At 44.6% G+C, this 24,662-nt stretch overlaps 4 protein-coding genes and 1 long non-coding RNA gene across 7 annotated transcripts; 4 read left to right on the forward strand and 1 right to left on the reverse strand.

Moving 5' to 3' along the window:
• The first annotated feature begins 1,650 nt into the window (after nucleotides 1-1,650).
• On the forward strand, nucleotides 1,651-13,217 carry cavin2b (caveolae associated protein 2b). The gene is made up of 6 exons (XM_088074800.1): nucleotides 1,651-1,982; nucleotides 3,494-3,634; nucleotides 4,100-4,201; nucleotides 10,353-10,619; nucleotides 10,713-10,865; nucleotides 11,538-13,217. Exons 1-6 carry the CDS (start codon nucleotides 1,746-1,748, stop codon nucleotides 11,880-11,882), a joined length of 1,245 nt encoding a protein of 414 aa, XP_087930926.1. The 5' UTR covers nucleotides 1,651-1,745; the 3' UTR covers nucleotides 11,883-13,217.
• Nucleotides 13,218-13,589: 372 nt separating this feature from the next.
• ebpl (EBP like) lies at nucleotides 13,590-15,650 on the forward strand. The gene is made up of 4 exons (XM_042513304.2): nucleotides 13,590-14,329; nucleotides 14,417-14,486; nucleotides 14,573-14,711; nucleotides 15,161-15,650. Exons 1-4 carry the CDS (start codon nucleotides 14,153-14,155, stop codon nucleotides 15,411-15,413), a joined length of 639 nt encoding a protein of 212 aa, XP_042369238.2. The 5' UTR covers nucleotides 13,590-14,152; the 3' UTR covers nucleotides 15,414-15,650.
• Nucleotides 15,422-19,973, reverse strand: arl11 (ARF like GTPase 11). Of its 3 annotated transcripts, XM_088074802.1 has the most exons (6): nucleotides 19,663-19,788; nucleotides 19,497-19,562; nucleotides 17,891-18,006; nucleotides 16,943-17,120; nucleotides 15,979-16,122; nucleotides 15,422-15,889 (listed from the first exon to the last, which is right to left on the reverse strand). In XM_088074802.1, exons 1-5 carry the CDS (start codon nucleotides 19,693-19,695, stop codon nucleotides 15,994-15,996), a joined length of 522 nt encoding a protein of 173 aa, XP_087930928.1. In that variant the 5' UTR covers nucleotides 19,696-19,788; the 3' UTR covers nucleotides 15,422-15,889; nucleotides 15,979-15,993. The 3 variants fall into 3 exon arrangements, with proteins under 3 accessions (XP_087930928.1, XP_087930929.1, XP_087930927.1); XM_088074803.1 differs by lacking the exons at nucleotides 15,422-15,889; nucleotides 15,979-16,122 and having other exon boundaries at nucleotides 16,632-17,120; nucleotides 19,752-19,973; XM_088074801.1 differs by lacking the exons at nucleotides 15,422-15,889; nucleotides 15,979-16,122 and having other exon boundaries at nucleotides 16,632-17,120.
• LOC148185443 (uncharacterized) lies at nucleotides 18,623-20,508 on the forward strand. Its single transcript, XR_015775939.1, has 2 exons — nucleotides 18,623-19,629; nucleotides 19,715-20,508. It is a non-coding gene; the product is annotated as an uncharacterized LOC148185443 (long non-coding RNA).
• A 1,023-nt stretch (nucleotides 20,509-21,531) lies between these two features.
• eef1b2 (eukaryotic translation elongation factor 1 beta 2) lies at nucleotides 21,532-24,642 on the forward strand. Its single transcript, XM_042513057.2, has 7 exons — nucleotides 21,532-21,626; nucleotides 22,804-22,926; nucleotides 23,008-23,131; nucleotides 23,220-23,286; nucleotides 23,464-23,589; nucleotides 24,178-24,245; nucleotides 24,514-24,642. The coding sequence occupies exons 1-7, from the start codon at nucleotides 21,547-21,549 to the stop codon at nucleotides 24,598-24,600; spliced, it is 675 nt and encodes a 224-aa protein (XP_042368991.2). The 5' UTR covers nucleotides 21,532-21,546; the 3' UTR covers nucleotides 24,601-24,642.
• The last annotated feature ends 20 nt before the right edge of the window (nucleotides 24,643-24,662 follow it).

Consider the following 24,662-nt stretch of genomic DNA (forward strand, 5'->3'; position numbering starts at 1 on the left):
ACGCACACACACTCGCAGTAACACTCACACACACACAGAGTAACATACACTCACAACAACACACACACTCACACAGTAACATACACTCACAACAACACACACACTCACACACACACACACACACACACACACACACACACACACAGTAACACACACTCACACACACACACACACACACACACACACACACACACACACACACACACACACACACACACACACACACACACACACACACACACACACACACACACACACACACACAGTAACACACACACACACACACACACACACACAGTAACACACACTCTCACAACAACACACACACACAGTAACACACACTCACAACAACACACACACACATTCACAGTAACACACACACTCACAGTAACACACACACTCACAGTAACACACACACACACACACACACACACACTAACACACACACACACACACACACACACACACACACACTCACAGTAACACACACACTCACAGTAACACACACACACACACACACACACTCTCGTGTTTTTGGGGTGAGGTCATCTGGAAGAAAACCTCGCTCGCCCCCCCCCTCGCTCTCTCTCTACAAACACAAACACAGACCTGCCCCCCGTCGCCATGGTAACAGGCCCGGCCTGCCCCGTCGCCATGGTAACACCCCCCTCCCTCTGGGTGTGGTGGAGAGACACTGAGCTCCAGGCGAAAAGCTGTGGAGAGAGAGTTAACCCCTTCATGACCGTCTCACATGGTCTAATTTCATTTAAAAAAAAAAAAGTATTTATTTGATTTTTATGTTTTATTCAGAATTTTAAAAAATACATTATTTATCGTATAAAAGTACTAAAAGCATTTATTTATTTGTTACTTTTATTTAATTTGTGATCAGTTTATATTTTTATACATTTATTTGTTTTTTATTCATCCTTTTTATTTTCATTCTGTTTTGTCATTTTGTAATTTTATTTTATACTTTTTTTAAAGTTAAATTTACATTCATTTACATGAATTCAATTATGTATATATTTATATATTATTTATTCAATGTTTGTATTCATTGTATTTTAGATAGAAATATACATTTCCTTTAGACTTACAGTATAATAAACACAATGATGTTGATTTACTCATTTGTTTTTTTATTTTATTCATAACAATAAAAATTACTTTCTACTTTCAACATTATAATAATTAATTAATATTAGATTTGAATTAACTATTTTCATTTTTTATTAATCAAATGAAATGAAACTGAACAGAATTCTCTTTATAATATTTATCATTTTGTTTATGAGTTTTTATTAACGTGTGTTTGTTTATTTTCTCCTCCGTGTTTTTATTTCTTAAAAGTGTCTTTTATTTTGATATTTCTGATTTTCTTTAAGACAGGAGAGTGTTGCAGAGCCCTTCACAGTAAAAGACTCTTCCTGTTTGTTAAAGGAGCAGTCCGTCTCTTTTCACACACACACACACACACACACACACACACACACACACACACACACACACACACACACAGCTGCTCTGGCACTCACGGGGTTAAAGGTGTGGATGTTTCCACAGTTGGGAAGTTGGACGGAAAGTTTTTCTCTGAGCCAGCCAATCAGAGCGCAGCACACACACACACACACACACACACACACACACACACACACACACACTCAGAGCAGTGAGGTGGAGCTCAGAGTTTTTCGTCGCTGCAGTTTTTGGGAGTTTTCGGTCGGACTGAGGACAGAGTCGTCATGGTGACCACCGAGACCCACCAGAGCCAGGACTTGCTGGTCCCCTCCCAGAACCAGGACCTGCAGGACCTGCAGGACCAGCAGGAGGAGGACCAGGTCTCACCCTCGTCCCCTCTGGCAGGACTGGACCCGGAGACGATGGCTCAGGGTCCCGTCAACGCCATCACGGTCCTCACGCTGCTGGACAAACTGGTCAACATGCTGGACGCCGTCCAGGAGAACCAGAACAAGATGGAGGTGAGCCACGCCTAAACCACATGACCCAGGGGGACCAGAAACTCAGAGACCAGAAACTCAGAGACCAGAAACTCAGAGACCAGAACTCAGAGATCAGAACTCAGAGACCAGAACTCAGAGACCAGAACTCAGAGATCAGAACTCAGAGACCAGAACTCAGAGACCAGAACTCAGAGATCAGAACTCAGAGACCAGAACTCAGAGACCAGAACTCAGAGATCAGAACTCAGAGACCAGAACTCAGAGATCAGTAGACAGACCAGAAACGTGGACCAGTACAGACTGCAGTGGCAGAGGAAGTAAATAAATCTTTTACTTTAGTAAAAGTACTACCACAACACTGTAAAAATACTCTGTTACAGTAAAAGTCCTGCATTAAATATAGTGCTTTAGTAAAAAATACAATCAGGAAAAAGTACTTAATGTATTAAAAATAAAAGTACTCGGTGCAGAAAGATCTTCAAAACAACAATAAACTATAAAAAGAACACGCCCAATTATGACAAAAATATTAAAATTATTAAAAAAAACAGTCCTAAGACCAAAAAATGTTTTTAAAAATAACAAACAAACAAAAACAAACAAACAGAACACTACAAACCTCAAAGCTAAATAAATAAAAAGCTTATAAATAAATAAATGAATTCAAAAACCTCCCCAAAATCAAAATTATCAAGAGAAGAAAAAAATTACATAAAAGAATAAAAAAAAACACAATATTATAAGCAAAACAGGAGACCCCCCCCAAAAAAAATCCAAACTATTAATAAATAAATAGAATAAACACAAAACTTCAAAATTTTACAACAAATAGAAAAAACACCCCAAAAATGACCTAAAAAGAATGAAAAAAATTCAATAACAAAAAATCAATAACAAAATTGAAAATAGTGTCCTGACAAACTTTCCAGACCAAACTCCACTTAAAAAACAGCCGATTTAGTCGTCACAGTTGACTTATGCCTCACTGCATAAAGAAACAGAACCAACGTGATAAATATCACACAAGTGTCCAAGTTCAGGCTGCCACGTCCGTAAAAACACCCAAACCAAACCCCACTTAAAAAACTGTTGATTTAGACACTTTAGACTTTATCTGAAACTAAATGAAGAAGCAGAACAGACGTTGATCCTGATGTTTTACAGAAACTGCTCAAACCAAACTCTATTCAAAAAACAGTCCATTTAAGCTCTAGCTTGGAAACGGTTTCTCGTCTCTCTCTGACCTTGTTTCTTGTCCTTTTTTGGACCCAAAGATCTAAATCTGTCCATCTGGCATACGTCACATGACCCCTGGGCCGAAGGCGTCACATGACCTTTGGCAGAAACTCGTGGGTTAAATAATGTGGGCACCACATGTTTCACTGCGCTGCGACTGGAGATTCCTCACACGTTTTCACATCAGCAGAAAAAAGTCCTCGCAGACTGAGACGTCTGCTAACATGTTAGCCGTTAGCTGTCCAGTTGAGCCCATAAATGAGCAGGCTGCTGATTGGTTGGTTGTGTCTCAGGTGCACCAGGTGGAGATGGAGGGCGTGGTCAGAGGGATCCAGGCCGACATGACCAAACTGTCCAAGAGCCACAGTCACACGTCCAACACCGTCAGCAAGCTGCTGGACAAGAGCCGCAAGCTGTCCGTCACCATGAAGGAGGTAAACGACGCACACCTGGACACCTGTCCTTAAATATATGTCACACCTGTCCTTAAATATATGTCACACCTGTCCTTAAATATTATCACACCATCCGTCACCATGAAGGAGGTTAACGATACACACCTGGACACCAAATATATACATCACACCCTGACATTAAATTAAATATATCAAGCATTTTGAAACATATCTCACCTGTCTGTAAACATATCTCACCTGTCTGTAAACATGTGTCACCTGTCTGTAAACATATCTCACCTGTCTGTAAACATGTGTCACCTGTCTGTAAACATATCTCACCTGTCTGTAAACATATCTCACCTGTCTGTAAACATGTGTCACCTGTCTGTAAACATGTGTCACCTGTCTGTAAACATATCTCACCTGTCTGTAAACATGTGTCACCTGTCTGTAAACATGTGTCACCTGTCTGTAAACATATCTCACCTGTCTGTGTTGCAGGTGCGAGACAGGATGGAACGTCAGGGTGTCCAGGTGAAGAAGCTGGAGGCAAACCACGCCCACCTGATCAGCAGGAACAACTTCAAGGTTCTCATCTTCCAGGTGAGAGGTTCCCCACAGACAAGAAGGTGCTCCACAGAGAGCAAGGTTCTCCATAAACAGGAAGCTTTTCCACAGACAGGAAGATTCTCTACAAACAGGAAGGTTCTCCACAAACAGGAAGGATCTCCACAGACAGGAAGGTTCTCCACAGACAGGAAGGTTCTCTACAAATGGGAAGGTTCTCCACAGACAGGAAGGTTCTCCACAGACAGGAAGGTTCTCTACAGACAGGAAGGTTCTCTACAAACGGGAAGGTTCTTCACAGTCAGGAAGGTTCTTCACAGTCAGGAAGGTTCTCCACAGACAGGAAGGTTCTCTACAAACGGGAAGGTTCTCTACAAACGGGAAGGTTCTTCACAGTCAGGAAGGTTCTCCACAGACAGGAAGGTTCTCTACAAACGGGAAGGTTCTTCACAGTCAGGAAGGTTCTCCACAGACAGGAAGGTTCTCTACAAATGGGAAGGTTCTTCACAGTCAGGAAGGTTCTTCACAGTCAGGAAGGTTCTCCTCAGACAGGAAGGTTCTTCACAGTCAGGAAGGTTCTCCACAGACAGGAAGGTTCTCCACAGACAGGAAGGTTCTTCACAGTCAGGAAGGTTCTCCACAGACAGGAAGGTTCTCCACAGACATGAAGGTTCTCTACAAACGGGAAAGTTCTTCACAGTCAGGAAGGTTCTTCACAGTCAGGAAGGTTCTCCTCAGACAGGAAGGTTCTCTATAAACGGGAAGGTTGTTCACAGTCAGGAAGGTTCTCCTCAGACAGGAAGGTTCTCTATAAATGGGAAGGTTCTTCACAGTCAGAAAGGTTCTTCACAGTCAGGAAAGGTTCTCCACAGACAGGAAGGTTCTTCACAGTCAGGAAGGTTCTTCACAGTCAGGAAGGTTCTCCACAGACAGGAAGGTTCTCCTCAGACAGGAAGGTTCTCTATAAACGGAAGGTTCTCTACAAACAGGAAGTTTCTCCTCAGACAGGAAGGTTCTCCACAGACAGGAAGGTTCTCTACAAACGGAAGGTTCTTCACAGTCAGGAAGGTTCTCCACAGACAGGAAGGTTCTCTATAAACGGGAAGGTTCTTCACAGTCAGGAAGGTTCTTCACAGTCAGGAAGGTTCTCCACAGACAGGAAGGTTCTCTCTACAAATGGGAAGGTTCTTCACAGTCAGGAAGGTTCTCCTCAGACAGGAAGGTTCTTCACAGTCAGGAAGGTTCTCCTTAGACAGGAGGGTTCTTCACAGTCAGGAAGGTTCTTCACAGTCAGGAAGGTTCTCCACAGTCAGGAAGGTTCTTCACAGTCAGGAAGGTTCTCCACAGTCAGGAAGGTTCTTCACAGTCAGGAAGGTTCTCTACAGTCAGGAAGGTTCTCTATAAACGGGAAGGTTCTTCACAGTCAGGAAGGTTCTCTTCAGACAGGAAGGTTCTTCACAGTCAGGAAGGTTCTCCACAGACAGGAAGGTTCTCCTCAGACAGGAAGGTTCTCTATAAACGGGAAGGTTCTCTACAAACAGGAAGTTTCTCCTCAGACAGGAAGGTTCTCCACAGACAGGAAGGTTCTCTACAAACGGGAAGGTTCTTCACAGTCAGGAAGGTTCTCCACAGACAGGAAGGTTCTCCATAAACGGGAAGGTTCTTCACAGTCAGGAAGGTTCTTCACAGTCAGGAAGGTTCTCCACAGACAGGAAGGTTCTCTATAAACGGGAAGGTTCTTCACAGTCAGGAAGGTTCTCCTCAGACAGGAAGGTTCTTCACTGGCAGGAAGGTTCTCCTTAGACAGGAGGGTTCTTCACAGTCAGGAAGGTTCTTCACAGTCAGGAAGGTTCTCCACAGTCAGGAAGGTTCTCCTCAGACAGGAAGGTTCTTCACAGTCAGGAAGGTTCTCTACAGTCAGGAAGGTTCTCTATAAACGGGAAGGTTCTTCACAGTCAGGAAGGTTCTCTTCAGACAGGAAGGTTCTTCACAGTCAGGAAGGTTCTTCACAGTCAGGAAGGTTCTCCACAGACAGGAAGGTTCTTCACAGACATGAAGGTTCTCTACAAACGGGAAAGTTCTTCACAGTCAGGAAGGTTTTCCTCAGACAGGAAGGTTCTCTATAAACGGGAAGGTTCTTCACAGTCAGGAAGGTTCTCTTCAGACAGGAAGGTTCTCCACAGTCAGGAAGGTTCTTCACAGTCAGGAAGGTTCTCCACAGACAGGAAGGTTCTTCACAGACATGAAGGTTCTTCACAGTCAGGAAGGTTTTCCTCAGACAGGAAGGTTCTTCACAGTCAGGAAGGTTCTTCACAGTCAGGAAGGTTCTCCTCAGACAGGAAGGTTCTTCACAGTCAGGAAGGTTCTCCTTAGACAGGAGGGTTCTTCACAGTCAGGAAGGTTCTTCACAGTCAGGAAGGTTCTCCACAGTCAGGAAGGTTCTTCACAGTCAGGAAGGTTCTCCACAGTCAGGAGGGTTCTTCACAGTCAGGAAGGTTCTTCACAGTCAGGAAGGTTCTCCACAGTCAGGAAGGTTCTTCACAGTCAGGAAGGTTCTCCTCAGACAGGAAGGTTCTTCACAGTCAGGAAGGTTCTCTACAGTCAGGAAGGTTCTCTATAAACGGGAAGGTTCTTCACAGTCAGGAAGGTTCTCTTCAGACAGGAAGGTTCTTCACAGTCAGGAAGGTTCTCCACAGACAGGAAGGTTCTCCTCAGACAGGAAGGTTCTCTATAAACGGGAAGGTTCTCTACAAACAGGAAGTTTCTCCTCAGACAGGAAGGTTCTCCACAGACAGGAAGGTTCTCTACAAACGGGAAGGTTCTTCACAGTCAGGAAGGTTCTCCACAGACAGGAAGGTTCTCTATAAGCGGAAGGTTCTTCACAGTCAGGAAGGTTCTTCACAGTCAGGAAGGTTCTCCTCAGACAGGAAGGTTCTCTACAAACGGGAAAGTTCTTCACAGTCAGGAAGGTTCTCCTCAGACAGGAAGGTTCTTCACAGTCAGGAAGGTTCTCCTTAGACAGGAGGGTTCTTCACAGTCAGGAAGGTTCTTCACAGTCAGGAAGGTTCTCCACAGTCAGGAAGGTTCTTCACAGTCAGGAAGGTTTTCCTCAGACAGGAAGGTTCTTCACAGTCAGGAAGGTTCTCCTCAGTCAGGAAGGTTCTCTACAGACAGGAAGGTTCTTCACAGTCAGGAAGGTTCTCTTCAGACAGGAAGGTTCTTCACAGTCAGGAAGGTTCTCTACAGTCAGGAAGGTTCTCTATAAACGGGAAGGTTCTTCACAGTCAGGAAGGTTCTCTTCAGACAGGAAGGTTCTTCACAGTCAGGAAGGTTCTTCACAGTCAGGAAGGTTCTTCACAGTCAGGAAGGTTCTCCACAGACAGGAAGGTTCTTCACAGACATGAAGGTTCTCTACAAACGGGAAAGTTCTTCACAGTCAGGAAGGTTTTCCTCAGACAGGAAGGTTCTCTACAAACGGGAAGGTTGTTCACAGTCAGGAAGGTTCTCCTCAGACAGGAAGGTTCTTCACAGTCAGGAAGGTTCTTCACAGTCAGGAAGGTTCTCCACAGACAGGAAGGTTCTTCACAGACATGAAGGTTCTTCACAGTCAGGAAGGTTTTCCTCAGACAGGAAGGTTCTTCACAGTCAGGAAGGTTCTTCACAGTCAGGAAGGTTCTCCACAGACAGGAAGGTTCTCTACAGACGGGAAGGTTCTCTACAGGCAGGGAAGGTTCTCTACAAACAGGAAGTTTCTCCTCAGACAGGAAGGTTCTCCACAGACAGGAAGGTTCTCTACAAACGGGAAGGTTCTTCACAGTCAGGAAGGTTCTCCACAGACAGGAAGGTTCTCTATAAACGGGAAGGTTCTTCACAGTCAGGAAGGTTCTCCACAGTCAGGAAGGTTCTTCACAGTCAGGAAGGTTCTCCACAGACAGGAAGGTTCTTCACAGACAGGAAGGTTCTTCACAGTCAGGAAGGTTTTCCTCAGACAGGAAGGTTCTTCACAGTCAGGAAGGTTCTTCACAGTCAGGAAGGTTCTCCACAGACAGGAAGGTTCTCCTCAGACAGGAAGGTTCTCTATAAACGGGAAGGTTCTCTACAAACAGGAAGTTTCTCCTCAGACAGGAAGGTTCTCCACAGACAGGAAGGTTCTCGGGAAGGTTCTTCAGTCAGGAAGGTTCTCCACAGACAGGAAGGTTCTCTATAAAGGAAGGTTCCACAGTCAGGAAGGTTCTCCAGTCAGGAAGGTTCTCTACAGTCAGGAAGGTTCTCTTCACAGGAAGGTTCTTCACAGTCAGGAAGGTTCTTCACAGACAAGAAGGTGCTCCACAGAGAGCAAGGTTCTCCACAGAGAGCAAGGTTCTCCACAGAGAGCAAGGTTCTCCATAAACAGGAAGGTTCTCCACAAACAGGAAGGATCTCCACAGACAGGAAGGTTCTCCACAGACAGGAAGGTTCTCTACAAACGGGAAGGTTCTTCACAGTCAGGAAGGTTCTCCTCAGACAGGAAGGTTCTCTATAAACGGGAAGGTTGTTCACAGTCAGGAAGGTTCTCCTCAGACAGGAAGGTTCTCTATAAACGGGAAGGTTCTTCACAGTCAGGAAGGTTCTCCACAGACAGCACTGTGGTTCTCTGGTTGTCTCTCAGTCTGTTGCTGGTTGTCAGTCTGTGACCTTATTTGGTCGTCAGCTGGAGGAGGAAGTGAACTGGAGAACAGAGGTGACATCATGCTGTCCGGTTGTCATGGTAACAACAAAATGTGTTCTGAGGTCAGTGAGTCGATCCGTCAGCTGTTCTCAGGTCAGAACCCTGCGGTCAGTTTCAGGTTGTAACCAGAACACTGTACATGTGTGAGTGTGTTTCAGTGTGTACGTGTGTGTATTAGTGTGTGTATTAGTGTGTGTTTTCAGTGTGTGTGTGTGTGTGTGTGTGTGTGTGTGTGTGTGTGTGTCAGACACTAAATATTCCTGTCCTCCCTAAAATTCCCAGCATTCCTCAGAGCATGTGTGAGTGTGTTCAGTGGGTGTGGTTCTGTTTAACCCTTTCAATGATGTTCTCCTGCCTGTCAGGTTCTCCTGGTTCTTGTTCTGAGAGGGGAGAGAACTCTTCAGGCTGAATGTATTGTTTTGTACTTTAAAATCTACTGAATGGACCCATTAACAGTACTGTTCTCTGAGGATAGTGACGTTCTCTACTGACAGCAGGGTTCTTCATGGATAGTATGTTTTTCAACAGCTTGCAAAGTTCTTCTCAGACAGGTCAGGTTACATTCTCCAGTTACGGTTCTCTACAAAAAGTATGTACTGTGGTTCTTCGCAGACATTCAAGGTTCTCCACTTAAGGTATTCCTCTGATATCAAAAGTTCAATAGTAAAGTTCTCCAAAGATAGTGTTTTTCTCCACAAAAAGTTTGGTTCTTTAAAGATAGCAAAGTTCTCCAAAGATCATGTTTTTCTCGACAAAAAATTTGGTTCTTCACAGACATTTAAATTTCCCCACAGAGTGAATGGTTCATCCCAGAGAGCAAAGTTCTCCACAGAAAGTATAGTTCTTCACAGTTCGTAAAGTGTTCCACAGAAAGTATGGTTCTCCCAAAAAGTTTTCCAAAGATAGCACAGGTCTCCTCAGAAAGTAACATTCTCCAACAATGGTTGAAGTGTTCTAAAATTCGAGAAATGTCTTAAAATCCTAGAAATGTGTTGAACTATTAGAAAAGTCCTAAAATCCCAAAAACGTCTTAAAAGTGTCCTGAAATTCAAGAAACCCCTCAGAGCATAAAGTTCTCTGTAGATAGTAAGGTTTTCCTCGGAAAATACAGTTCTCAGAGAATATGGCTCCCTGTGAATAGTAAGGCTCTCCAAAGACAGTGTGGTTCTTCAAAATAGTGAAGTTCTCCAAAGATTGTATGGTTCTCCATATATAGTGATGTTCTCCACCGACAACAGTTAAGTTTTCCTCAGATAGTAAGGTTCTCCTCAGATGTAAAAGTTCTCCAAAGACAGAAAAGTTCTCCTTAGACAGTATGGTATTCCACAGACAGGCAAGTTCTCCACAGACATAAGGGTTCTTCACAGATTTTAATGGTCTCATCAGTAAAGCTCTCCAAAGATGGTTTGGTTCTCCTCAGACAGTAAAGTTCCAGGTAAGGTTCTTCAGATATCTACCCATATTTTTTGTTTTCCTCAGGAGGAGAACGAGATTCCCTCCACTGTTTTCGTGAAGGATCCTCCTCCATTCCCTCGTGATGAGATTTTGGAAGAAGGCGATGAATCGGTGGCGGGTGTCGTCGAGGGCAACCAATGCCAGGAGGGCGGGCTCCATACCATCGACCTATCATCTGATGAGGACGTCGGGCTGGAGGCTGAGTTGGAGGACGAGGAGCTGTGGCCACATGATCTGGAGAACATGGAGAAATCCAGAGCCGAGAAACTGAAACGTTCCAGTCTGAAGAAGGTGAGAACCACAGACACAGCCACACAGGTCTTCTGTCAGACAGACAGGTGTTCTGTTGGTCAGACAGGTGTAACGGTCTCTCTGTCTCCGCAGGTGGACAGTCTGAAGAAGGCGTTCTCCAGGCAGAACATTGAGAAGAAGATGACAAAGATTGGAACAAAGATCGTTTCTCAGGAACAACGAGAGAAGATCAAACAGAGAACCTCCAGTCTGAAGGTTTCCCCTCTGACCTTCAGCATCAGGAAGGTACCTTGTTCTTATGTTCTCATCAATCTGAAACACTCTTGGTTCCTCTAAGGTTCCCCTCACATTTTCTAAAGGTGCCACCAATGCTCTTCAAAGTTTCATCTAGATGTACCACATGACAGTCCTCTAACGTTTCCCCATGAGTCCCCTCAGCAAGGTTCCACTAACATGCCCATCCACAGAGATTTCCAGGACACGCAGCGTGTTTTGTGGAACCTTTGCTGTCAAACCTGAGGCAAGAACGATCAAGAACAGAACGATCTGGTGCGTTCTATGTTTTGATGCTGGTTACGGTCGCTAAACAACATTCTGCAAAATTCACCACGTGATTTTGTCGACATCCCCACATTGGTTGCCGCGTGCTTTAGTTGACAAAACAGAATCACGTGATTTTGTTGCCGAGACGTAACCATGTGCTTCCGTTGCAGAAACTTAATCACATTGTTTTGTTGCAGAGACCTAAACTTTATCGCATTTTTTGTTGACGTTCCAGGATGCTGTAAAAAACATTGGGACGTTCTTGTGTTGTTTGCAGCATCCCGGAGAGTCAGCAGCAGACGGATACTTAGGGCGTAAGATGCAGACGTTAAAGTCCAGTAACAAAGTGGCAACATGTTTGGACTGACGAGAACGTGCCGGCCGTTCCTCTGACCTCTGACCTCTGTGTTGCAGCCTCGCAGCAGCTCCGACTCTCAGCCTCCTGACGCCTCCCCTCCGGTGGGGGAGTCCGTCACCGCCGAGGCCGACGTCCAGCTGTCCCCGCTGGCCAGCTCTGACCAGGAGGTCCCCTTTACCGAGGTCCATGCCCAGCTGGCTCCGGCCGAGCAGGAGGAGAGAGAGGAGGAGCAGGAGGAGGTGAAGGAGGAGGAGCAGAACGGGGAGGAGGAGCAGGAGCAGGTGAAGAAAGCGGAGGCGTCCGGCATGGAGGCGGATGTGTCGGTGGTCTCAGAGGGAGTCAGTGAGGAGTACGCTCTGTCCTCCACCCTGCTGCAGGAGGAGAAACAGGAGGAGTGCTAAACACACGATCCACATCAATGTTCCTTTAGAACGTCGAGCTGTTACCTGCTGAATATCGCTGTTCTTGATAAAGTTCCTCATATCTGATCGTCTCTGCTGATGTTCTTCACACGTGAACACAAAAACTAAAGAAAACAAAACAAAACATGGATCTCCAACTTTTTAACTAAAAGGCAAAAACACGTTTCTGATTTTTAAAGTTTCGAATGAAGTTGTAGAACTTTAACGTTATGTTCTTCAGCTGATCTGAAAACCTTAAAAATAAGAACGCTTTAAAGGTAGAGATCCGTGGTTCTTTAGTTTTTGTTTGTTTTATACTGATATAAACTTTAACATACATGTAACATTTCAATCAGCGGGACCCAAAAAGAACCTGACAAGGTTCTAACAAACACAGAGAACTCAGGGGTCACTGAGGTAAAAATGGTGCTTAACAGATCCCTGAGAATACAAAATGTTCCTCTAATGTTCCACAAATGATCCCCCATACAGTCTAATGTCATACTCACCTTGAGGTTCCTCTTAGGTTCTACCACTGTTTCCCAAACATTCCTCCGAGATTCGTCAAAGGCTGCCCTAACTCCAAAGGCCAAGGTTCCTTCTAGAGTTCCTAGAATATTTTGTGAAGTTCTACTTCGAATATAGCCTTAACATTCCCATAAAGTCCTTCCAAGGTTCCTCAAAGACTCTTAAAATTCCCAAAAGATCCCTATAGTTAAACTTAAGTACTTATGAGGTTCTCCTGTGATTGGACAAAGTTCCCCAAGCTTTCCCAGAAAGTTTTACTTTTTGGTTCCTCCGGGGTTCCCCTTAATATTCCTCTACGTTCTGCCTGAGGTTCCTCTGAGGTCTCTCAAAGATTACCACAGGGTTCCTACAAGGTACCTCTGACATTCCACTTGGGTTCCCTCAAGGTTCCACTGAGGTTCCAGCTTGGTAGTTTTCTGAAGGTTCTCCTGTCTGTTAGAACCTGTGTTCCTGAGAGGAACTCTGCTGTCTGAGAAGTTTTCATTATTGTTATTATTATTATTATTATTATTATTGATGTTTGGTTTCTTTTGATCAATGAGCTGATTGATAAGCAGCCTGTCGACTTTAACCCTTTATTAACCACACAGGAGTATTAACGACTGTCACAGCGACACAAACACTGATCAGTCTGATCGTCGATCAGTATGATCAGACTGATCGACGATCAGAATCATCATGTTTGTTGTTCTATATTTCTATGTTTATTTTTACACTAACAGAACGTTTCTGCTGCCAAAGAACATTTCCTGTTTGACTCGAGTCAGACTGAACCATGTAATCAATAAACTCTGTGTAACCCTCTGACTCCGCCTCCTGACCATCGTTTCACAAACAAACAAACAGACAGACAAACAAACAAACAAACAAACAAACAAACAAACAAACTGCTGCTGCAGAAAATACTAACAACAAAACATGTTTCTATGATGTTAGGACATTTTGAGGATTTTGGGACAATTTTAGGATTTTATAATATTTGAAATATTTTAACAGGTCTCTAGGATTTTAGGATGTTTTGGGGATTTTAGGATGTTTTGAGTATTTTAGGATGTTTTGGGGATTTTAGGATGTTTTGAGTATTTTAGGATGTTTTGGGGATTTTAGGATGTTTTGGGGATTTTAGGATGTTTCTAGAATTTTTGGATGTTTTGGGGATTTTAGGAGTTCTCAGGATTTTAGAACATTTCTAGGATTTTAAGCCATTTAGGATTAGAGGACATTTTGAAGACCGCAGGATATTACTCGGATTTTGGACATTTCTTGGATTTGAGGATGTTTTGAAAAACATTTCTAGGATTTTGGGAAAGTTTTTAGATTTTAGGACATTTTCAGGAATTTAGGGTTTTTGTAGGATTTTTTTGTAACATTTCTGGGATTTTAGGACATCAGGTTCTTGGCTGGTACTTCTGTCAGGAGGGTCCTCCTCTGTCCCTCTGTCCTGGTGTCTCAGCGTCTCAGAGTGTCTCTGCTGTGTTTCTGCTCTGAAGCTTAAATTTGCTGTTTTTTGAATGGAGTTTGCTTCACACTCTGTTGACCTTTGACCTCTGCTGTCTGTGGGAGGGGGCGGGTCCAGAGAGTGGAGTGGTCTCCATAACAGCCAATGGGGGGCTGGGGGCAGGGCTTAGAACATGCTCAGCCAGTAGAGACAGGCGGAGGCGTGGCCTGAGACATCAGTCCACGTGTACTCCTTGTGAGTCTGAGTCTTCCTGCAGAGCTGGATCTGTCCTCTCTGACTGCAGATGGACTCTGTGGTGTCCCCCGGTCTCTCTCTGGTCTCGATCCTGTCTCTGTTAGCATGTAGCGTCCAGCTGTTAGCCGCCGTCCTGCTGACACGCAGGTATGGTGGGCGGAGCTCTGCGGAGGACAGGTGGGTCCTGATGTGGCTCTTCTATGATGTCATCGTCCACCTGACACTGGTACGTCTCGTCCCTGACACTTGTTTGTAGCTTGTTGTCCGTCCACAGGAAGCTCTGATTGTCTCTGTCCTTACTGTCCGTCCTCAGGAGGGTCCATTTGTCTACATGTCCCTGGTGGGGACGGTGGAGACGTCTGAAGGTCCTCTGGCTGAACTCTGTGAGTTAAACTTTAGTTAGTACTCATGTTGTACTGGTGTACTTGTACTGCAGTAACTTGGGGAGTATTACTGCGTGTGTCTGCAGGGAAGGAGTACGGTAAAGCCGACCGCCGCTGGCTGATTTCGGACCCGACCATCGTCTCCGTGGAGATCCTGACGGTCGTCCTGGACTCTCTGCTCGCTCTGCTGTTGATACACGCAGTACTGCAGGACAAGTACTACAGGTAATACTGCAACTACTGCTCCCACAAAATTACTGTCAGCTGTTGTAGTACTGTGATTTTACTCTGCAGGGATACTCAACTTATGGCCCGCGGGCCAAATCTGGCCTCTGATTGGGCCCCTGGTGAACTGACAATAAAAATGAAGCGATTTGATGGTGTCCTCGGTGACGGTGTCCTCTGTGACGGTGTCCTCGGTGACGGTGTCCTCGGTGTCGGTGTCCTCTGTGACGGTGTCCTCGGTGACGGTGTCCTCGGTGTCGGTGTCCTCGGTGACGGTGTCCTCGGTGTCGGTGTCCTCGGTGACGGTGTCCTCTGTGACGGTGTCCTCTGTGACGGTGTCCTCTGTGTCGGTGTCCTCGGTGACGGTGTCCTCTGTGACGGTGTCCTCTGTGTCGGTGTCCTCGGTGACGGTGTCCTCTGTGACGGTGTCCTCGTGTGTGTCCTTACAGACATGTCCTGCAGGTGTCTCTGAGCGTGTGCGAGCTGTACGGCTGCTGGATGACCTTCTGTCCTGATTGGCTGGTGGGCAGTCCTCACCTGGACACGTCCTCCCGGCTCCACCTCTGGGTCTACCTGGTGTTCTTTAACGGGGTCTGGGTCCTGGTCCCGGCTCTGCTGCTGGTCCAGTCCTGGTTCTCTCTGAGGATGCTGCACGCGCTCCGAGCGGACGGCGTCGGCGGACACAAGAAGAAGAACGCGTAGAGAGGACGGACGTTTTCAGAATTCAGTTTTTAATAAAAATACTTCACGAACCAAAATATCTCCTCCAAACCAAACCTCAGTCCAAAAACCTGCAGCTTTACCTTCAGTAAGACCTTTTATACTTCTGTCGACTTCTTATCAAAGCTGAAACCGAGCGACTGATCGTAAAAAAAGGTTCATTAATACGAGCCGTTAATGATCCTTCAGCCTCATTAAAGACTGATCATCAATCAATAATCTTCATTTCATCACAACTGTTCACACCAAACAGCTTTTTAACTTTCAGTGTTACTGTCACTTTAAATCATCAAAGTCTGAACGTTTCCCTCACAGCCTCTCCTTCTGTGCCCTCCTCTCTGCTCCTGCTCCTCTCTGCTCCTCCTGCTCCTCTCTGCTCCTGCTCCTCTCTGCTCCTCCTGCTCCTCTCTGCTCCTGCTCCTCTCTGCTCCTCCTGCTCCTCTCTGCTCCTGCTCCTCTCTGCTCCTCCTGCTCCTCTCTGCTCCTCCTGCTCCTCTCTGCTCCTGCTCCTCCTGCTCCTCCTGCTCCTCTCTGCTCCTGCTCCTCTCTGCTCCTCCCCCTCTCAACTCTTCTTGATGAGTTTGCTGATGGACACGAAGGCCTGTTGGAGGCCGAGACCCTTCAGAGCGCTGCAGGCCTGAACCTCCCACAACCGGTCCACGAGACTGGGAAGATCCAGCTGATTGGAGATCTGATGGAGAGAAGGAGCAGGAGTAGGAGGAGAGAGGAGCAAGAGGGGGAGGAGGAGGAGGAGAGAGGAGCATGAGGAGGAGAGAGGAGCAGGAGCAGGAGGGGGAGGAGGAGGAGGAGGAGAGAGGAGCAGGAGAAGGAGAGAGGAGCAGGAGGAGGAGAGAGGAGCAGGAGGAGGAGAGAGGAGCAGGAGGAGGAGAGAGGAGCAGGAGGAGGAGAGAGGAGCAGGAGGAGGAGAGAGGGAGGAGGAGAGAGGAGCAGGAGGAGGAGAGGAGCAGGAGAGAGGAGAGAGGAGCAGGAGCAGGAGGGGGAGGAGGAGGAGGAGGAGAGAATGAGGACGATGGTTAGAAATGTTTAAATTCACAACTAGTGTGTGTTGTTCCCTAAATAGGAAGTGTCCTGTGTTCTTGTTCCCTCGCAAGGAAGCTTCCTCTGTCTTTGTTCCCTAACTAGGATGAATCTTGTTCTCTTTTCCCTGACTAGAAAGCTGTCTTTATCCTTGTTCCCTAAATAGGAAGCCTCCTCTGTCCTTGTTCCCTAAGCGCCCAGTGTCTTGACACTGCTTTGTTCTTATGCTCTCTGTTGCTACTGTCCGGGTGGAGCTGTCGCAGAACCCTGGTTCTCTGTGGTTCTTTGTGGTTCTCTGTGGTTCTCTATGGTTCTCTGTGGTTCTTTGTGGTTCTCTATGGTTCTCTGTGGTTCTCCCTGGTTCTCTGTGGTTCTCCCTGGTTCTCTGTGGTTCTCCCTGGTTCTCTGTGGTTCTCCCTGGTTCTCCCTGGTTCTCTGTGGTTCTCCCTGGTTCTCTGTGGAGTGTTCCGTACCTCTCGGATGGTCATGGAGTTGGGCAGATCCTTCTTGTTGGCCAGAACCATCAGAGGAACTCCGCGGAGCTTCTCGTCATTCAGGATCTTCTTCAGAACCTTCTGGGCCTCCGGCAGCCGGGAACGATCACTGCTGTCCACCACGAAGACCAGAGCCTTACAGTCGTCCAGGTAGTACCTCGACATCAACAACAACAACAACAACATCAACAACAACAACAACAACAACAACGTCAACAACAACAACAACATCAACAACAACAACAACAACGTCAACAACAACAACAACAACAACAACAACTCAACAACAACAACATCAACAACAACAACAACGCAACAACAACTCAACAACAACATCAACAACAACAACATCAAAAACAACAACAACAACAACAACAACTCAACAACAACAACAACAACAACAACAACTCAACAACAACAACAACAACAACAACAACAACATCGACCACAACAGGTTGTTTGTTTGTCTGTTTACTGTTTGTTTTTATATTCTTTAACGTTTCACTTTGTGTCTTTGTTTTACTTGTTTGTCCATATTTTCTTTATTGTTTATTTTGTCTTTTTTTCTTTGTCTTTTTACTTTGTGTCTTTATTTTGTTTGGTTGTGTGTTTGCTTTGTTTGTCTTTATTTTCGTCTGTTTACTTTGTGTTTTTGTTTGCTTTGTTTGTGTTTTCTTTGTCTGTTTACTTCTTCATTTTTCTTTGTTGATTGACTTTGTGTTTGTTGTGTTAACTGTCTTTATTTTATTCTATTGTCTGTTTACTTTGTCTTTATTTCCTTTTTTGTTTACTTGGTCTTTTTTCTTTGTTGGTTTACTTTATGTGTAAAATTCATTGTTTACATTGTGTTTTGCTTTTTGTTCTTTATTCTCTTTGTTTTCTGTTTGTTTCTTTTGTTTGTTTGTTTGTTTGTTTGCATATATTTACCTCCAGTTGACTCTCATGTTCTTCTGTCCTCCGACGTCCCACACAGTCAGAGACGTCTTCTTGTCCAGGTCCAGAGTTCCCACATTGAATCCAATGGTCGGAGACGTCTCCATCACCTGCAGACACACAGACGACCACAGTCACACCTGACGCTCTACCACACGACCACAGTCACACCTGAGGCTCTATCACACGACCACAGTCACACCTGAGGCTCTATCACACGACCACAGTCACACCTGAGGCTCTATCACACGACCACAGTCACACCTGAGGCTCTATCACACGACCACAGTCACACCTGAGGCTCTATCACACGACCACAGTCACACCTGAGGCTCTATCACACGACCACAGTCACACCTGAGGCTCTATAACACGACCACAGTCACACCTGAGGCTCTCTAACACGACCACAGTCACACCTGAGGCTCTATAACACGACCACAGTCACACCTGAGGCTCTATCACACGACCACAGTCACACCTGAGGCTCTACCACACGACCACAGTCACACCTGAGGCTCTATCACACGACCACAGTCACACCTGAGGCTCTATAACACGACCACAGTCACACCTGAGGCTCTATAACACGACCACAGTCACACCTGAGGCTCTACCACACGACCACAGTCACACCTGAGGCTCTCTAACACGACCACAGTCACACCTGAGGCTCTATCACACGACCACAGTCACACCTGAGGCTCTCTAACACGACCACAGTCACACCTGAGGCTCTATCACACGACCACAGTCACACCTGAGGCTCTCTAACACGACCACAGTCACACCTGAGGCTCTCTAACACGACCACAGTCACACCTGAGGCTCTCTAACACGACCACAGTCACACCTGAGGCTCTATAACACCACCACAGTCACACCTGAGGCTCTATAACACGACAGCAGTCACACCTGAGGCTCTATCACACCACCACAGTCACACCTGAGGCTCTATCACACGACCACAGTCACACCTGAGGCTCTACAACACGACCACAGTCACACCTGAGGCTCTATCACACGACCACAGTCACACCTGAGGCTCTATAACACGACCACAGTCACACCTGAGGCTCTATCACACGACCACAGTCACACCTGAGGCTCTATCACACGACCACAGTCACACCTGAGGCTCTATCACACGACCACAGTCACACCTGAGGCTCTATAACACGACCACAGTCACACCTGAGGCTCTATCACACGACCACAGTCACACCTGAGGCTCTATCACACCACCACAGTCACACCTGAGGCTCTACCACACGACCACAGTCACACCTGAGGCTCTATAACACGACCACAGTCACACCTGAGGCTCTATAACACGACCACAGTCACACCTGAGGCTCTATCACACGACCACAGTCACACCTGAGGCTCTATAACACGACCACAGTCACACCTGAGGCTCTATCACACGACCACAGTCACACCTGAGGCTCTATAACACGACCACAGTCACACCTGAGGCTCTATCACACGACCACAGTCACACCTGAGTCTTTACATACCGGGGGTATCACTCACTAATTGTTAACCCTAAAGTTGCTGTGCACACACCAGCCTTCACACCTGTCCTGCTCAGACTCACCTGTCCAGTCAGCAGTCTGGCCAACAGAGTCGTCTTCCCGGCAGAGTCCAAACCCATCAGGATCACCTGGACACAAAAACACACCTGTGAGCCATCAGAACGTTCTCCGTCATGAGCAGAGACTGTCAGGTAGGTGAGAGTCACACCTGTCTGTCAGGTGAGTTACCTGAGGAGATGCTGAGCTGTGACCCTGACCCATCGCTCTTCTTCTTCTTCAGCTGTATGAACATCGGCGTGTGTGTGACTAAAACTCACCTGTCTGACATCTCCCAGGTGTGTTCAGCTTCATTCAGACCGTTGACCAATGGGAGAGCAGCATCCAATCGCAGCACGTCATGTGACCGTGGGACAGGTCTGACTACATTTTTGTATCAGAGGCGGGTCGAGAGTCAACCACACAAAGAAGAACGAAACCTGCAGTGAAATCCACCTCAGACATACAAAGAAGAAGAGGTCAACATATAATAATATTAATATCAATATCAATATTTATCAACAATATTCAGTCTCAATCAATTATATTAAAGACTACAGTGTGTGACAACTGTAACTGTTGAATATATATATTACTTAAATTATGTAGGCTTAATGAAGCAAAATACGACTAACACAAGTGACACAAGTAACCCTAACCCAAAAATTACTGAGATAATATAACAATAATAATAATAATGATAATAATAATAATAATAATAATATTAATTGTATAGCAGTTTTCATGCAAAGCAGAAATCAAAAGGTTCACATTAAAACCAAAAAAACTAAAACATCGTAAAAGAAAATACTTTTTCATGTTTGTTTTTATTTAATTCTTCTTTTTTATTTTAAGTCCTGTCAACTTACTGTGATATATTGTTCCCAATCTGACATGTAATCAGTATTATTATTATTGTTAGTAGTAACAGTAATAATGGGTTGTTATTATCATTATTATTGTAGTTGTTGATTTTGTAGTTGATGTCTACAGTCCGCAATTTATAAAAAAAAAGCAAATAAATGATAAAGTTCCTCATATTGTGTTTTTTTGATTGTTATATTATTATCATCATCATCATCATCATCATCATCATCATTATTATTATTAGAATTATTATCATCATCATCAATTAAAACAAAACATAGTTCTCATTTTTATGAATAAAAACAAAACATTCAAATAAATAAATACAGTAAGTAAATGAAGTTCCTCATATTTTGTTTAATTATTGACTCAAATAATAACAATTATTAATGAAATAACAGTCCTGAATTTATAAATCACATAATACAAATAAATTATGCAAATAAAAAAATAAAATACTTTCATTAGAATTCTTGATGTTGTTTTTCATATTATTATTGTTGTTATCATCGTCATTATTATCATTATAAGTAATGTTGTGATTATTTTGTTGTTGTTATTATTATTATTATTATAAGTAATGTTGTGATTATTTTGTTGTTGTTATTATTATTATTATTATAAGTAATGTTGTGATTATTTTGTTGTTATTATTATTATTATTATTATTATTATAAGTAATGTTGTGATTATTTTGTTGTTGTTATTATTATTATTATAAGTGATGTTGTGATTATTTTGTTATTATTATTATTATAAGTAATGTTGTGATTATGTTATTATTATTATTATTATTATTATAAGTAATCTTGTGATTATTTTGTTATTATTATTATTATTATTATAGGTAATGTTGTGATTATTTTGTTATTATTATTATTATAAGTAATGTTGTGATTATGTTGTTATTATTATTATTATTATTATAAGTAATGTTGTGATTATTTTGTTGTTGTTATCATTATTATTATTATTTTTATATAATTACCTTTATTGTTTTTGTAGTTATTTGTTATGAACACCTCCTCCTCCTCCTCCTCCTCCGTGCAGTCTGAGCTCCTCCAGCGGGAGCGGGAGCGGGGAGGAGCGGTGTCCGGTGAGGAGGGGTCTGTCTCCGGGTATAAAGACCGGCTCTTCCCGCCTCCTCCCTCCTTCTTGTTGCTCCTCCTGCGGCTCCTTCTTCCTCCTCACCGGCTCTTCTTCATCGTCATGGGCTTCGGCGACCTGAAATCCGCCTCCGGCCTCAAGGTGCTGGACGGCTTCCTGTCGGACCGCAGCTACATCGAGGGGTCAGTACGGTAGAACCCGGCAGAACCCGGTAGAACCCCAGCAGAACCTGTAGAGGCTGTGGCGGAGTTCCGCAGGGGGAAGCTGGCTGCAGCCGGCCGCCATCTTGGCTCCACGCTGAGCGAGCTAGCGGCGGCTAACAGTTAGCCGACAGGCTCATAGCGCAGTTTAAACGTTAAAATGAGCCAAAATAAACCGACAGAAAGCTTTGAACCGTCCGCGGCTCAGTCCGTAGAGCCCGCTGCTGACAGCAGACGAGTTGATGTCCAGCTTGAGGTTTTATTTACTGTTTGAAGTGAATAAGTAGCCCTGAGGTAGCGCGGAGCCACATGGCGCTAACATGCTAGCTCAGCTGCTACGTGTCTCATGAGTGAACTGTGAAGTTCCCACAAAGGGTTAAATTAATGTAACACGGAGTTATTCTGATCTAAAGATGAACAAAAGTATTATTAACGTAAGCTGAATGCTAAAGTTCAACTCCAGTGTAGTTTCAGACCCTGTAAACGCTGGGACCCAGTGTGTATGAACTGTGTATGGAGGCTTGAAATACACAAACAAATAAATAACTGAATCACATGAGTTGGGCATTTGCCTTTTTTGTTTTTCAGTTACAGATAACACATTAATACACAGATTGTTTATCTCTTGAATAGTAATTTTGAGACCAAATGTGTGCTGGCATCAGTTATTCACAGGAACACAAACAAAATCGCTCAAGAGAACTATTGAAGTTTTTACGAGTTTAAGAAGAAAACACATTATTCTGTTTTTTTATGTAGACAATTTAAAGAGGAAGTTATCTTTCAAACTATAATTAATTACACTTTACAAAAGTATTAATCAGTATTTAGAAGCAGGTAAAGGTGTGTATAAATATTTGTATCAATTTTGTGGCTTTTATCTGAAATCTAATTCACAAATTAAAAATAATAAATACAATTTTAAAAATTGAGTCAAGTTTTAGTGGGCTTTTTTTTTTAAAATGATCTATTTCGAAATACTTTGCTGCGTTTATGTATGTATATATATTATATATATATATTTTGTGGAAGTTGTTTTATATTCACGAATCACAGTTAAACCCGGATTGTCACTTTTTAAAAAAAAAATTTTTATACACGATGTTGGCACAAACCGACGTCCGTATGTGTGCACTGACGGCGTCTCACCTGTCCTCAGGTACGTCCCCTCTCAGGCTGATGTGGCGGTCTTTGAGGCGATCTCGTCCCCGCCCCCAGCCGACCTGTGCCACGCCCTCCGCTGGTACAACCACATCAAGTCGTACCAGAGCCAGAAGAGCAGGTGAGGGCGGTGACATCACCAGGTGTGTGGGTGCACAGGTGTGTGTGTGTGACATCATCAGTGACCTTGTCCTCCTGTCAGCCTCCCAGGTGTGAAGAAGCCTCTGGGTCAGTACGGCCCTGCGGGTGTCGCTGACGCCACCGCCGCCTCCAAGGACAACGACGAGGATGAGGACGACATCGACCTGTTCGGCTCCGACGAGGAGGTGAGGTCACGGCGATGTCGCGGTGATGTCATCGAGCACCCGGAGGTATCTGTCGTGTGTTAACTGTTCCCTCTGTGTGGTCTGGCAGGAGGACGCCGAGGCGGCCAGACTGAAGGAGGAGCGCCTCGCCGAGTACGCCGCTAAGAAGTCAAAGAGTACGTCAACACAGAACGCTGCCGCCTGATTGGCCGGCTCTTCATGATGATCAACCAATCACCATCTTTCGGCTGACAGCCTGATGGACGCCTTGTTTACCTGAGAGAGCCTCAGCCTCATGTGACTGTAAGTGCTGGCAGGTTTCCATGGTAACTGACCCTCCCCCTCCTCCTCAGAGCCCGCCCTCATCGCCAAATCTTCCATCCTATTGGACGTCAAGCCGTGGGACGACGAGACGGACATGGCCAAACTGGAGGAGTGCGTCCGCAGCATCCAGATGGACGGGCTGGTCTGGGGACAGTGTAAGAATACTGCATGACACAGTACAACATAATACAGGCAGTAATCCATTACATTACTGTACACAGGGTTCCCTGGTACCTGGAAAACCTGGAAAACCTGCTTGTAATGCCAGTTTGTAATGCAACATGCAGTAAATTCATTTTTGAGAGGAAAACGTGACATTTGAAGCTGCTGGTATTTTTCAAATAATAAATAAATTCACTTTTTTTATTCCCTGATTATTACAGAATTATTTTCTGTTCTGTGTTTTTTGTTTTTTGAAGAAATTGTGAAATTTTTGTAGATTTTCTTTGTCCAAAGAACTTTTTATATTTGAAAAGATTTGAAATTTGGTTCATGATTTGGTTTGGGAACCTTGAATACACAGAACTACATAATATTGCAGTATTGTAATATTGCAGTACTGTAATATCGCAGTACTCGTCTCTCTGCAGACGTGATGATGATCTAACTCACCATCTTTCGGCTGAAGGTGTGATGTCACTTTATGATCTGAACTGTGAGCAGAGAGACTCATTAGTGATGATTAATGATGATTATTGGTGATCAGTGATCAATATTTGACGTGTTGACTTCCTGTCCGGCAGCCAAACTGGTCCCAGTGGGTTACGGCATCAAGAAGCTGCAGATCGGCTGCGTGGTGGAAGACGACAAGGTGAGAGACGCACCTGCTGGAGCCCCATTTGTTACACTTGACCTGTGTGTGTGTGTGTGTGTGTGTGTGTGTGTGTGTGTGTGTGTGTGTGTGTGTGTGTGTGTGTGTGTGTGTGTTTATTCTTACCTGTGTGTGTGTGTGTGTGTGTGTGTGTTTATTCTTACCTGTGTATGTATGTGTGTGTGTGTGTGTGTGTGTGTGTGTGTGTGTGTTTATTCTTACCTGTGTATGTATGTGTGTGTGTGTGTGTGTGTGTGTGTGTATTCAGGTGGGCACAGACGTCCTGGAGGAGCAGATCACAGCCTTCGAGGACTTCGTCCAGTCGATGGACGTCGCAGCTTTCAACAAGATCTGAAAACAAACATCACGTTAATAAAAAGCACTTGAACACAAAAAACCTGTGTGTGTGTGTGTGTG

This window comes from Plectropomus leopardus, chromosome 24, assembly GCF_026936395.1.
Source record: "Plectropomus leopardus strain MGB_pleo_1.0 chromosome 24, ASM2693639v1, whole genome shotgun sequence".
In the NCBI taxonomy this organism is placed as follows: Eukaryota; Metazoa; Chordata; class Actinopteri; order Perciformes; family Serranidae; genus Plectropomus; species Plectropomus leopardus.

What these genes read in the sequence shown, in the direction of transcription:
- cavin2b (XM_088074800.1), top strand. Translation starts at nt 1,746, where the DNA reads ATGGTGACCACCGAGACCCACCAGAGCCAGGACTTGCTGGTCCCCTCC. An exon ending in TGTCCGTCACCATGAAGGAG is followed by an intron (nt 3,635 to 4,099) that starts GTAAACGACGCA and finishes TCTGTGTTGCAG; the next exon opens with GTGCGAGACAGGATGGAACG. An exon ending in TGACCTTCAGCATCAGGAAG is followed by an intron (nt 10,866 to 11,537) that starts GTACCTTGTTCT and finishes TCTGTGTTGCAG; the next exon opens with CCTCGCAGCAGCTCCGACTC.
- ebpl (XM_042513304.2), top strand. Translation starts at nt 14,153, where the DNA reads ATGGACTCTGTGGTGTCCCCCGGTCTCTCTCTGGTCTCGATCCTGTCT. An exon ending in AGGTCCTCTGGCTGAACTCT is followed by an intron (nt 14,487 to 14,572) that starts GTGAGTTAAACT and finishes GTGTGTCTGCAG; the next exon opens with GGAAGGAGTACGGTAAAGCC. An exon ending in CTGCAGGACAAGTACTACAG is followed by an intron (nt 14,712 to 15,160) that starts GTAATACTGCAA and finishes GTGTCCTTACAG; the next exon opens with ACATGTCCTGCAGGTGTCTC.
- arl11 (XM_088074801.1), bottom strand. Translation starts at nt 19,695, where the DNA reads ATGGGTCAGGGTCACAGCTCAGCATCTCCTCAG. An exon ending in ACAGCTCAGCATCTCCTCAG is followed by an intron (nt 19,563 to 19,662) that starts GTAACTCACCTG and finishes TTTTGTGTCCAG; the next exon opens with GTGATCCTGATGGGTTTGGA. An exon ending in CCAGACTGCTGACTGGACAG is followed by an intron (nt 18,007 to 19,496) that starts GTGAGTCTGAGC and finishes GTGTGTCTGCAG; the next exon opens with GTGATGGAGACGTCTCCGAC.
- eef1b2 (XM_042513057.2), top strand. Translation starts at nt 21,547, where the DNA reads ATGGGCTTCGGCGACCTGAAATCCGCCTCCGGCCTCAAGGTGCTGGAC. An exon ending in GACCGCAGCTACATCGAGGG is followed by an intron (nt 21,627 to 22,803) that starts GTCAGTACGGTA and finishes ACCTGTCCTCAG; the next exon opens with GTACGTCCCCTCTCAGGCTG. An exon ending in TACCAGAGCCAGAAGAGCAG is followed by an intron (nt 22,927 to 23,007) that starts GTGAGGGCGGTG and finishes TCCTCCTGTCAG; the next exon opens with CCTCCCAGGTGTGAAGAAGC.